At 46.4% G+C, this 13,119-nt stretch overlaps 1 protein-coding gene across 7 annotated transcripts in view; it reads left to right on the top strand.

Annotated features, from left to right (window-relative positions):
- The window catches only part of MED12L (mediator complex subunit 12L), a 134,953-nt gene extending 122,181 nt beyond the window's left edge, over window positions 1–12,772 (top strand). For 5 of the 7 annotated variants that reach the window (XM_054073969.1, XM_054073967.1, XM_054073964.1 and 2 more), the window contains 7 exons: window positions 2,250–2,300; window positions 6,323–6,412; window positions 7,548–7,768; window positions 8,054–8,210; window positions 9,044–9,118; window positions 11,098–11,179; window positions 12,056–12,772. In XM_054073969.1, coding sequence (XP_053929944.1) covers window positions 2,250–2,300; window positions 6,323–6,412; window positions 7,548–7,768; window positions 8,054–8,210; window positions 9,044–9,118; window positions 11,098–11,179; window positions 12,056–12,108 — 729 coding nt within the window. In that variant the 3' untranslated portion in view covers window positions 12,109–12,772. The remainder of the gene's footprint in view (window positions 1–2,249; window positions 2,301–6,322; window positions 6,413–7,547; window positions 7,769–8,053; window positions 8,211–9,043; window positions 9,119–11,097; window positions 11,180–12,055) is intronic. The other 2 variants (XM_054073968.1, XM_054073965.1) reach the window with 1 other exon arrangement.
- Window positions 12,773–13,119: the final 347 nt, after the last annotated feature.

The raw sequence follows: 13,119 nt of genomic DNA, 5'->3' as shown, positions 1-13,119 counted from the left end.
CAGCTGCTTTTGAGCCATTGAGCAACACCTTTCAGAGCCTGAGCTGGTTTTCAGCGTATGGTTACAGACAGGCTGCTTTTGAATTGGTGGTGTAAGGACAGAAACTTGGTTTTTAGATCCCAGATAACCATCAATGTGTGTACAGTTGTTGATAGTAAAAGCAATAACTTTTCATCTTTATTTTAAGGTCCTTCTGTACCCATTATTACCCTCATGGCAGTATGTATTACATTGCTCTTATGCTATTTTGCTTTCAGACTCTGTGATATGTCCTCTTTGCTCAAAATAGTCAAAATTCTCCACAAATGTCCTTGTCGTTTTGTCCACGCTGTCTCTATTCTGTTACAGGTCCCTCATTATCCTTCTGATTCCTCTTTCAGTCTCTCTGCTATGATGCATGCAAAGCCCTCTGTGGTGCTTAAATTGCTGATGGGCTACAATAGTTCAAATGGGCTGTTCATAATTGTGAAACTAGTTTCCCTGTATGTGTGTTGTCTTCTACCTTTATTTAAAACAAAAAGAGCCCCTGGAAGCTCTGGATGCGTGTTTGATCACCTCGGCCGTACAGCAGGTTTATGGTCCCTTATTGATGTTCTGTACGCACTACAAAGTGCTAAAGATTAGGTACCCCAAACCTGAAGGGACTGAGCTCTACGCTGAAGCCATCACTTCTTATTTAGTAGAAACACTGTAGTAGATCTTGCTTTAGGCAGAATCTCGCTGTCTTAGTGCTAGGTCCAACTGGCTTTCGATTACTGTGACAGAATACAGGCTTAAATAAGAGCCTTCAGTAAACAAGTGACGGTCACCAGTTGGGGCTGGGTGGATTGAAGAGTAATAATTGAAGATCTAAAATGGCACATTATTTTCATAGTTAAGAAATGCTGTTGTTTGTTACATTTAGAAGATGAAAAATGTTGCTTTTCCCTTTTGTTTTCAAACAGTGACAGTATCTCGTTGGTAAGAGCAATAGTTAACTTCTGCACCAAAGTGCTGCATAGGCAGATTGTCAGTAAGGAGAATGAACTTATCACGAAGGTGCGAATCCATGCCTCGATAAGACTAATAAGATGTCTGTGATTAACTTTTTCATCAAATTTGACTTGAACTCTTACAAAGCTGCACTAAAATTCAGGTTCAGTTGCCTGTTTCAGCTAACATACCAGATGTGCTGGGTGTTCATCCATCCGTCGTTCTGGATCAGACATGTTTTTATTTCAGCAATAAGTCAGTATAAGTTAAGCTGATGTAAACCAAGTCAAACCAGAGCCATTTAAAAGAAATCTTTGTTCCCAGTTACTTCCCTGCAGTGACACGTGCAGCTGGGCGCTTTGGGGGAAGCTGGGGAGTGCCACGGACACAGTGCTTTCTGTCTGCTTCTGACACCTTGCCTTGCTGGGTATTCGGGAAGATTCATTCAGCCTTAGATGTAAAATATTTCAGTGTAAGTGAAAGGACTGAATAGTTCACCGGGTCATCCTGTTTGCTTTCCTTGCTGCGTATGTGTGTGCTGGCAATGCTGACACCAAAGAAACCCTCCTGAGGTCCCAGTAGCAGCGGGGCTTTGTGCAGTCCCGGGCACTGTGGGCTGCTCCGGTGGGGCGCCTGCCTGCCTGCGTGGTGCTCGAGTGCAGAAACGTGTCCCTGGGGAACTCGTGGTAGCTCTTCCTGTGGTCCTAGATTTGGAGGAGGCAATGCTATGGCAGTGTACAAGCCTGGAGGCAGAAGGTGAAAACTTAGGATGATGATGCTATGTAATGTGGTGTATATTGTTAAGGACAGCTTAAATAAGGAAGGTTTCTTCTTTGGTTTTTACGTTTCTGCAGCTGCAGAATGAAACTTCCTACTGGGCTTGAAATCACTGGCAGTTCTGTAAAATGGGTCCAGAAGAACTCTGCTCTGTGGGGCTGTGCCATACGCACTGTGCTCTTGCGAACAGCCACGGTGCAAGGGCTTGAAGAACTGTGCCCTGTTAAAAGAATTGTATATAGAATTAATAGGCTCCTGTGGATGGTAAGGAGTCCTTTTCAGGTTTAGAGTTTCTCTTCATAAATTTCATAAAAGTATTGAGGTTTGTTAGCATAAAAACCACCCAAAAGGGCCCTGTTAGCATTCTGAAACACCAGTATTCTTTGAGTACATACAGATGAGGTCTGTAAAGGTGCTGTGCTGCTCCACTAACAACCTGAGCCTGATTGTGTATATTCTTTGTATTGTTTGCTATTTTCTTGCCTGTCCTTTTCCTTTAGGAAGTCTGTAGTGCTGCTGTATCCCTTCAGGATGGCTTTGACAACATAATGGTAACCACTCTGAGACCATGAACTTCTCTTTATTTTTTTCCTTTGCACAAACATGCCTTTCTTTCAGCACACAGGCTGCACACTTTGCTTGTGATGAGAATAACGCTTTGGCACTCCTCTCACCTCGGTCGTGCGGTGGCTGCATGTGGGAAGGCTGTGAATACACTTGCACACATAGAATATTTTTTTTTTCATACAAGTAGTTCCAATAACTGCATCATTGATGGATATTTTTCTTCTCCTGCTGTATCCCTTGCAGTTAAAGGTTAGTGTGGCTGCAAGATATGTCCAGCGCCGTGTCCATCTAAGCATGGCTGGCATGGTCCCACTCTGCCCTCCTCTCCCTGCTGGTGGCTGGGTTTGCTCCTCTCTGCTGCCTTCCACTGCGGCAGCTGCTGCCGTGATGTAGGATGTGCTAGAGGTGCTTCTTGTGTCAGATAAGCACTAAGGGATGGACCACATGTCATTTTTGGCCAGCACGTGCCACCAGCATCTCCCAAGCAGCGCTTGGAGCCGTTCCTGGCGTGGGCCTGTTCCTGCTCAGCTCGGGCAGCACGAGTCAGCTCCCCTCGCCCTGCCTCAGCTCTACGTTCCAAAATGCTTCTTATCTCACCTGAGCACGACCTGTGCTGCCTGATGGTCTGCTCCTGAGCTGTGGCAGGATGTGCGGTTATCAGAATAACCATGATTTGTTACTTGCAAAACAAGTAACAGTTGACACTTAACTGTTTAATAATTTAATTTCGTTGAATCCAGTTGTTTCTGAGGAAAACCAAGGATGACATGAAGTTTCATCCCTAATACCTGTGTTGCAAAGCTTTCCAGATACTAATTAGAAAAGCTGTTTCAGAGTTGGTTTGCAGCACTTTGTTCCTGTCTTAAGGAAACTGTCATGCTGTTGAAAGCACTGATTGGAAAGACAAAACTAAATGTGACTTTAAAAGGGCTTTGCTGCTTACCCTGTTGTCCGTGTTTTATCTGTGTGCAATCATTCCTGGTAGCATGTCAGAACAGGGTGTAGATCACTGTATTTGCAGTTAATTAGGCACACCTAGATATGCAGCAGGTATTCAGTGAGGTCCCTCGAATCTATCATTGTCTCCGTGCCAAAACAAGCGGTAGTGTTATATCGCCTGCTTTCCAAGTCAGATTTGCTCAGATCTTGGCCAAAATCCGTCTACAGCTCCAAGGCCACTCCAGTCACCTTCGCCAGTTCCAGCACCACCAGGGAAGAAAATTGCTTCTATGCTACATCACAGGAAAAAGCAGGCAGGTTGCTTCAATTTAAGGTGCAAACACAACAAAGAGAACAGTGCTTATTCCTGTGGCATTAAATAAAATTGTTGGGTTTTTTTTCCTCCTCGTTTTGGTTCTGGTTTTGATTGACCTGCGTGCCCCGTTCTGGCTTGGAGCGGTTGGCCTGCACGTCTGCTTCACTCTTCACTAACTTATGCCTGAAGAGAGAAGTCCCTTTGAATTTAGCAACCTCTGCTGCTGCTGCTCAGGAATGCAGAGCTCACTTTCACCACAGAGGAGCTTTCTCGGCTGCCGTGTGCTGCTGTGGAGCACATCGATCTATCCCTTGCCTAAGGAACAGCTTTTGCTTATGTTTCGGGTGTGATTTTGCCTGTGTCTCTTGCCTGGTCTGGGCCGTGGTGCCTTCAGCTGGGGGTGCAGCTCTTGGGTCTCCCACCCTTCACGCCTTTGTGTGCTCTTTCGATGGCGGGGAAAGGATCAGAGGACAAAACTTGGTTGTGGTGCTCTGCCCCCCATGCACGGCTGGGATCAGGCAGCTGCTTATTTAGCATTTCCATACAGAATTAGAGCCTTATCCACTTTCCACTGGTGTGACTTCCACGGATTTGAGGGGACACTCTTTACAATGCATGGGCATGTTTTGCTCTTGGGGTTGGCTGTTGCTGCAAACAAAAGGATAGGACACGGAGTGCATGGAGCACGGCTCCGGAGACCAGCTTCACAGAACCCCGCAGCGGTTTGTGTTACTCCAGGGAATGCCTTAAGGCACCAGTTTTTTTAGAAATCAGCCTTGGTTTTACCAGATTTTACCTTTGGGTGAATTCAAGTCACATCTTTATCTTGTGGTGGGCACCTTATGAAAAGTTTCAGAAGCGATTTGCTCAGAGAAATTGTTCTTTTTGTTGTTTTTCTTCTTTTGTCTCTGTTCAAAAAAGAGAAAATTCTTAAGTACTTGAGTACCTTTTGGCTGATGTCTATTTTATGTGCATCCCGTCGGCAAGGTGGGCGCTCCGTTTGTTCCGTGTTTCAGTTTCTCACCCATCAGGTCATCTTTTTGAGAGCTCCCTGATGGATTCTGTAGATGTTTTTCTAGATGAATTTAATTTGTCCTGACCTTTTGTCAGGACTGATGGATGTTACTCTCTTCACACTCCCTGTACCCACTAATTTGTTCTTCAGAATTTCCCATGAGATATTGGAATCCTTAGGTTAGCTTCTGCCTCCTTCCAGCCCTTTAGCATTGCTCCCAGAGGTTGGCACCAGAGCCTGGATAGGTCAGCCTTTTATTTGTTTGTTTTCAAAAGGAAAAGGAGGAGTGAAAAATGAGTGTGTGACCCTGTGGTAGCTGTACCCCTGGTTTTGCCTCTTGTCCGTGTCCTCTTCTGTCTGTTCTCTACCCGAAGCACAAGGTGGTTAATCCAGCCCTGTCACAGCGGTTCGTGTCTCCTGGGGTTGGGTCAGTTGAAGCTGGAGTGCTTTCTCTCTATCGCACCACTTCCCTCGGTGATTTCTCTTCATAACAGGTCGCTCTGCTTGTTTCTCAGCTCTGTTGATGTGGATGCTCACATTTTTAAACCCAATCCAAACTAACAGCTGAACTACAGGACTGCTGGTTGTGCTTACAGACTCGCTAATGTTTGGTACAGTTACTGCTGAAAGGATGGGAGCAGATAAAAAGGAAAGTTCCAATGGTGCCTCAGTTTTTTTATCCCATCCCGTCAGAGGTTTTCTTTTCCACCTGGTAGCCCTGACTGTAACGTTGCTGCTTTCAGCGTCTTATCAAAGTCATTTTTAGCCTCAAATTATAATACATCTCTATAAGGATATCCTGATGAAAATGGCAAAGGTGTTGTTGGAGGACTTGGATTTTTTGTTTGGGTTTTTTTTTTGTGGTGAACTGGGCAGCTGCAGGAAGCAGCATCGTTGCTTCCAGCTCATGTCTCCCACTGAACTTTTTTGAGTAGAATAATTTTCAAAATTATCAAGTGCAACGTCACGGTTGCACAGACACACTTGGTTGTATCCTTGGCAAATTCTCATTCACCAATTTTTTTACAATCTCGGTCCTGGAATTAAGTGATTTCACTTTTCCCCCCTCTTTTCTGGTGCTTCAAAACATACCAGTGTGGTTATAATTGAAATCTTTAAATGACTCGCCGTTAATTGGGCATCAATATTGAGGTGATTCGAAATGAAGCAAGTAAGCTTCCTTCTGATCACTAATCCGGAGTGCGTTTCCGAGCTGTGCTGGTTGGGAGCTGGAGGTGCTTGCGTTACCCATTTATCATACTGGTGTTTTCTATGTCATCGTAAAATCTGCTGAGCAGCATTTTGCCTGCTTCACCTGAGGGAAAGCTCGTAATCAGGTAGCCTGAAAAAAATACCAACTGTGTGTTTATAGTAGAGATTATCATTCACTCTAAGCAGCTTCCTGTATAATTCGATGTACTGTCTTTAAGACAGCGAGACTCTTTATTTCTAATCCTTTGCAGATCCCCATTTTAAAGGCTGTCAGTTCAGTGAACGCCTATTTCTTCACTACTGCGGTGTTAACAGTCGTGTCAGAAACAGAAGTCAGTTCTCTTATCTTCCTGGGAGTAAATACTGTTCAGCAGTTTTGTGCTGAGCAGCACTCTGTCTTGAAGGAAATGATCAAGTCTCTCCCTGATTTTTTAGACACAATTTGGTGGGGTTCCTGTCCAGAATTGGGCAGTTTGCTTGTTTGGGGTCTGGAGGCCGTATCTGATGAGTGATGTGTCTTTCAGGGTCAGCCAATGGACCAAGCTGCTATTTTCCCTCCGCAAGTTCGACCCCTGTCTCAGCTTCCACAGTACCCAGGGTTACAGCAAGCACAGGTATTGCAAAACCCCCGTGGACTGTCTGCATAAAAATGCTTTCAGAAGGAGCTCCTTTACCTCCCAGCCTGCTTTTCTGTGCTTGAGATGTGCCTTGTGTGTGTGGCCTCGGGTAATGGTGAGAGCCTCCTTCAAGGATGCTGCGGTCTCGGCATGCTGTAGTTTGTAAGCGTTCTTAAACATAGTCACTGCCCAGTTTTTCCTAATGTTGTTGCTGGTAAAGGCAAAATACTTCACCTCAAATTTGGCCAACTTTTGGTGAGACAGTGATACCAGTGACTCTTTAAAATGAACCTTTCTTACAGAATCATTTAGAAAATACCTTTAAGATCATCGGGTCCATTATGTGTGGTCATTCTGGGATTTTTGGGGGAAAAAAACAAAGAAAAGAGAGGTGGAGCTGTGGAGCTCTTGCTCAGTGCGTCCCAGGGAAGGGTGCCATGGTGCACGTTCAATCTGTGTGACCACTTTTCAGCTGCCTGAAGCCACAAACAGAAGCAGGGTAGGACCAGGGTGGGGGGCATGCAGGTCAGTGTGGGGGTGTAGCGCTTCATCACACTGACCTGCCTCTGATTGTCCAGGCTTTGGCTCCTTGATAAAGGCCATCTATTTCTTCTGTAATTAGCTATTTCAAGTGTGGTCCAGAGGAGGGCTACAAAGACAATTGGAGGGCTGGAGCACCTCCCGTACGAGGACAGGCTGAGAGAGTTGGGGTGGTTCAGCCTGGAGAAGAGAAGGCTGTGGGGAGACCTTATAGTGACCTTCCAGTACCTGAAGGGGCTACGAGAAAGCTGAGGAGGGGCTGTTTACAAAGGCTTGTGGGGATAGGACGAAGGGCAATGGGTATAGACTGGAGAGGGGCAGATTTAGGCTGGACATAAGGAGGAATTTCTTCACCATGAGGGTGGTGAGGCCCTGGCCCAGGTTGCCCAGGGAAGCTGTGGCTGCCCCATCCCTGGAGGGGTTCCAGGCCAGGTTGGATGGGCTTGGACAGCCTGAGCCAGTGGGAGGTGTCCCTGCCCATCACAGGGGTGTTGGAACTGGATGGGCTTTAAGGTCTCTTCCAATCCCAACTATTCTATGATTATGATTCTATGGGCGCAGTGAGGTTACTCTTCTGTCCGTTTCCCTGCAGAGTATGCCTCACGGATACACGATGTACAGCACTCAGATGCCTTTGCAGCAGCAGCAGCCTGGTGCCATAGTGCTCTCCCCCAGCTACAACCCCCGAGCGTACACCGCGGCTCATTCCAGCCCCACGCTGATGGAGAGGCTGCGGCAGATCCAACAGCAGCCCAGCGGATATATTCAACAGCAGGCTGCTACCTACGTGCAGCCTTTGACAGGCGCTCAGCGGTGAGCCTCGGCAGTTCTCATAGCTGGGTTGCAATGATAGCTATGATTTAGAGGTCTAGAGCTTTATTTAACATGGAGTGTATTAATCAAAATGTTAATTCTAGGTCTAAATGGCAGTAAATTCACCTCTGTCTCCTATTTCCCCCTGATTTTTCCTTCATTTAAATTTTATTTTACAATGTGTGCCATTGTACTCAGTACTCTTAGATGAATTTGTGCTCTGCCTATAAATAAATCCATTATTTATTATAAATAAATAAAACCATTATTTTTTTCACCCATCAGCTTGAGCCATCAGCCTTTGCAGCCAAATTCCCTGGTTGGAGGGGGACTGGAGAGCACATCGGCCGCGGGTCCTCATCCCACCCTGAACTCGGTGCAGCTGCCTCCGGAGCCCCTGAGGCAAAGGCAGCAGCAGCTGCGACAGCAGAGACTCTTCCAGGTGAGCGGTTTGGCTGCACTGGAGGCCAGGAATGTTTTAGTGCAGGAAGGGGGAATAAACATCACTGTGTATCAGGGGAGGGTGTCGGGGGGGGGTGTTGAGGTCTAAAGCAGCAGAGCTGGTGCTAGAAACCCAACTGCTTTTGCTCAAGTGCAATAATTTATTGTTTATATTTGGCATTTCCAGAAAAAGCACTTGAGGCATGCATGGAAAATTTAGTGCTTTGTTTTTTCAAGACCACAGAATGTCTCTGGAGAAGGTAAATTTGAGACATTTGAGCTGAATGGACAGAGACAAAAGCAGTGGTTTTGCCCTCCCCTCTCTGGCGTTGCAATATACGCTGGAATTGAATCGATGGGCTTGCTTCCCGTCTGGCCTATTTCCTATATTCTTATTTGATGATACATTTCTGATTTGGCAGTATCAGTTTATCAGCTAAATAAGTAGGGCTTGACACAGTGGATGTCAATGATATTAAAAATCCTTCCCGTAGCTCTTTGATTGTTGGATTTATATTCACGTTTTCATTTTAATGCAATAACTTTCTGTGCCAGTTCTTGTCAAACAATAATGGATTTTTGTTTAAAATATCCCAGCTTTGGGGTCTTTTGTTGGCTATTAACAGTGCTCCTTGTCAGCTGTGGTGTGGCTGACAATGCAAGTGGAGTGCTGTGGGGCTGATCTCCCAAACGGGACCTTCAGTAACCAACGCTGTAAGCGAGCCCAGCTCCTGGACTGGATATCAGTCGTGAGAAGCTGTCTTGCATGGCTCGCAGTCGTTGTGAGGTGGTGTGCACGTCTTGGCCCTTGTTTCAATGCTCATCTTCTTTCAGTTGCAGCAGCAGCAGCAGCAGCAGGGGCAGCAGCAGGCGCTTGGTCTCCAGCCCTTGCAAGCACAGCAGCCTTTGGTAAGCAGAGGCGACAGCCGGGCGTTCTGAGCAGGCGCGGGGGTAGCCATGGGGTGAGTTTTTCCCCGATGGAGATGGGGAGAGGGGTCACATTAGCTTCTCCACATCGCCGACTGCCTGCCAGCGCTGAGTCCCTGATGCCTGCAGTGCTGTAGCCCCAGCACTCTGGATGCCATACAGGCGTGTGCCCAGTGCTGCTGGTGCCAGGATCACTTTGCCCACATCCCAAGCTGGTTGCAGGTCATGGCTGTGATAATGGAGTGTGTTAGCTGCGCTCAACAGCCACCCAGCGCAGCCACATAGCTCCCAGCTGGCTCCAGCTGTGGGCAGAGGAAGATTGCATCTGTCCACAGAAGATGGCAGAAGTGTGTCCTTCTTGGCAAAACGCGGCACGAGGTGCGTTATGTGTGCGCTGGGGGGTGCTGGGAGATGACCTTCCTGCAAGTGCTTCTTCGGACAGGGGCTGTGGCAAGGAGGGCTCCTGCTCTGCCCTGCTTGGCCTCGGCGCCCCTGCAGCGGCGTGTTTGAATTGGCTGTGCAAAGGTGCTCTTTCTTGGAGCAAAACAGAGTGACAGAGCGCCTGCCTGCCTGTGGGCCCCGCTTCCAGCACTCAGCTCGACAGAGAGCCGTGCGTGTTGGTTTTGTGTCCCCACGAAACTCTGGTGTGGTTGATGCTTTTGTCTAACCTCAGCATTTACCAAGGACTGTCAGCCAAAAGATTATGCAATGGATTTTAAGGCAAGGATTTTGTTTCAGAAAGGGAAAAGATGCTGAAGTCTTGTAAAACTCTGAAACTCCCTTCAGTAAGCAAAAAGTTTCACCGAAACAAAGCCTGGGTGTTTCCTGTAGCACATACGGTGTTATTAGAGTATTAAATAACTCCATTTTTATTCAACACATCGGGCTTTCGTATTGGTCAGGTGGATTGTGTGTCCTTGTGCAGAAGCACAAAAAATCTCTTAATTAGAAGAATGTGCATTTTCACCAAATCTAATGAGAAAAAAAAAAATTACAGAATCCCTGAGTGGTCAGAGTTGGAAGGGCCCTCTGGAGCTCATCCAGTCCCACTCTCTGCTGAAGCAGTCACCTCCAGCAGTTGCACAGGAGCGCATCCACGTGCTTTGGAATATCTCCAGAGAAGGAGACTCCACACCCTCCCTGGGCAGCTCTTCCAGTGCTCCATCACCCTCACAGGAAGGAAGTTTTTCCTCACGTTCAGGTGGAAATTATCATGCTCAAGTTTGTGCTCGTTGCCCCTTGTTGTGTTGCTGGACACCACCAGACAGAGTCTGGCCATGTCCTCCTACCCCCTGCCTGTCAGATATTGATCAGCATTGATGAGATATTCTACTCTCCAGGCTGAACAGACTCAGCTCTCTCAGCCTTTCCTCACATGAGAGATGCCCCAGTACCCTCATCATCTCCATGGCCTCTGCTGGACTCTCTCCAGTTGTTCCTTGTCTTTCTGGAGCTGGGAAGCCCAGAACTGGACACAGGACTCCAGATGGGGCTTCCGTAGGGCAGAGGGGTAGGAGAACCTCCCTCGCCCGACTGGTCACTCTTCTCCATACACCCCAGGACGCTATTGGCCTTCTTGGCCATGAGGGCACATTGCTGGCTCATGACTGGTGTGTGGTCCACCAGGACTCCCAGATCCTTCTCCCCAGAGCTGCTTTCCAGCCAGTCAACCCCAACCTGTATTGGTGTATGGGGCTGTTCCTTCTGAGGTGCAGGACTCTCCACTTTGCTGTTAGGCAATGAAGAGAACAAAACATTCTAGAAGTTCTCAGTGTGCTCCATGTGTCCTCAGTGTGCTCTTAAAATCCAGTCAGGATCTGTGGTGGAGGCCTGGCTGCCTTTGGCTGTCCCTTCCACCTGCTCTGCCAGCAGGTGACGGGGAGAACTGGCTGAACACTTCTGTTGCCTACATGGCATTTGTGCAGTGATTATTTTTTTCATCTTTCATGTTTCTTTTTCAGTTTCCAAGGCAAGGCTTGCAGCAGACACAGCAGCAACAACAGACTGCCGCACTGGTCAGGCAGCTCCAGAAGCAGCTCTCCAGTAAGTGTGGGTGTGCGCAAATGTAAAGAAATATATACATAAATCTTAATGTGGAATTATCTTTCTTGAGGTATTCTGCCTTTTTGAATGCTGCCGTATATAAAAGATCCGACATGAAAAGCTGAGACTGACACTATTGAGGGACATGGAGATGGGTATAGAGCATGTACTGACCTATAGAGATCAAGAGACAAGGCTCAGCTCGATCGCTTCACTCGCGATGAGTAGATGCGTGTTCAAATGAGTCATTTTCTTACCTTTGGTCAGGAAATGTCGCTGTGCAAGAGTGAACATCGCATGAACATCAAGTTTCTTGTGAAACTGAAGAAATACACAGCAGAAACCTCTTAGTTATTGACTGAGGTTGACAGTTGATCCCAAAGATCCAGTTGGTGCTCAGAGGAACTTATTTTTTTGTCCATAGGAGTTATGAAAGCAAAGCTAACAGAGACCCTCAATAGCCTTTCAGGAAATGCTCTGTGGAATTGCTTTGAACGCTGGCAGCATCGTATGCAGCGTGTGTCAGCTCAGAATGGACCTGAGTGAAGGTGATCGGGGTCGATTTCCCTGATTTGTTAAATAAAAGAAGTTAGTTACAGGCACGGTCTCAGGGTTTTTTGTGTCAGATCTCACACATCTAAGTAATTTATCTCCTGACAGCTGGTTACTCACCTCAGTAGGGATGCGAGACTAAAATCCCGGTGCTAGTGCATCCGACAGGTTTCTGTTGGTCTCCAGAGAAGCCTGTGTTGCTGGACTGGTGGCCTAGTCGTATTTGCTGTGTGTTTTCTTACTGCGTGGAATACCGGTGTGCTTCTGTATTTCTGTGGAGTACAGTCAGGAGGCACAAACACCTCCCTCTCCTTTCCCAACCAGGTAATCAGCCACAGCAAGGAGTGAACCAGTACGGGCATCCCTCACACTTCTGACTCAAGCTGGAAGGGGGCGGCGCGTTCCGTTTGCACTGAAGAACAGAACAGTCACAAGTCAATGCACTAGTTATTGCTAGAAAGCAAACTTTCATTTCCTTCTCTTATGATTTCAATGATTATTTTTTTTGTGCTGCGATTGATGTGGATATGTAACAAGGTGGGGGGCTTGGGGTGGGGATTTTTTTGTCTTTAACTAGATTTAAATGTACGGACATGTGGGCCTGTTCGAAGAATGTTATTGCTGATTTTATGAATTTGGTGCTTTTTAGGTCCTGTTACTTTTAAAGAGGACAAAGAATGCTGGATTTATTTATTTGTGCGAAACATTTCTTTTGGTTTGGATTTTTTTTTGTGTGTGTGTTTTGTTTTGTTTTTTTAAAGAACTGCACTGGACCAAACTACTGAACTGAAAGGCACTTCTCATTTTGGCATAGAAATTAATTTGTTGATTAAAATGTTCACCTTTTTCTTTGTTGGTAGAACAAACATTGATTTAAATTGTGTTTATTTGACTGTGATTTTCATATGCACTTTATAAAGCTCCTTGTTTTAAGTACCAATTTCCTCTTGCTCTCATTGTGGTAAGAAGGTGCTGAAGTGGGTTTATTGCTTGTATTAGAACTTCTTAAAGTTTATATTAAAAGCCACAATGTAATGTTAATAAACCTCCTAGAAGTAGCAGTGTTTCATATTTGGTCTTCTTAGTATAAAGTTCACAAGTGATCAGTTTGAAAGGAGTGAACAACACTGTAGCAGACTGAATGGTCCAACAGGTTTTGCTTAAGGAAATCTCTAAGTCCTGGGAAAGCCTTATGGGAAACCAATCTCTGTGGCTCAGTTGATGCCTTCAGTAACAAATCTCATTCCAGCTTTCACCAAGTGAGGGTGGAAAAGGCACCAATGTCCTTTCTGTGGTGTTGGTGCTGCTGCAGCTGACAACACTTCATACTGAATTCACCCTAACCGAGCTATTCTCTTACCGGTGTCTGCTGCCAGGGTGGCACAGGG

The sequence above is a fragment of the Cuculus canorus genome, chromosome 9, assembly GCF_017976375.1.
Source record: "Cuculus canorus isolate bCucCan1 chromosome 9, bCucCan1.pri, whole genome shotgun sequence".
NCBI lineage: Eukaryota > Metazoa > Chordata > Aves > Cuculiformes > Cuculidae > Cuculus > Cuculus canorus.
Note: the sequence above shows the minus strand (reverse complement) of the source record. Positions and strands in the feature narration are given on the sequence as shown.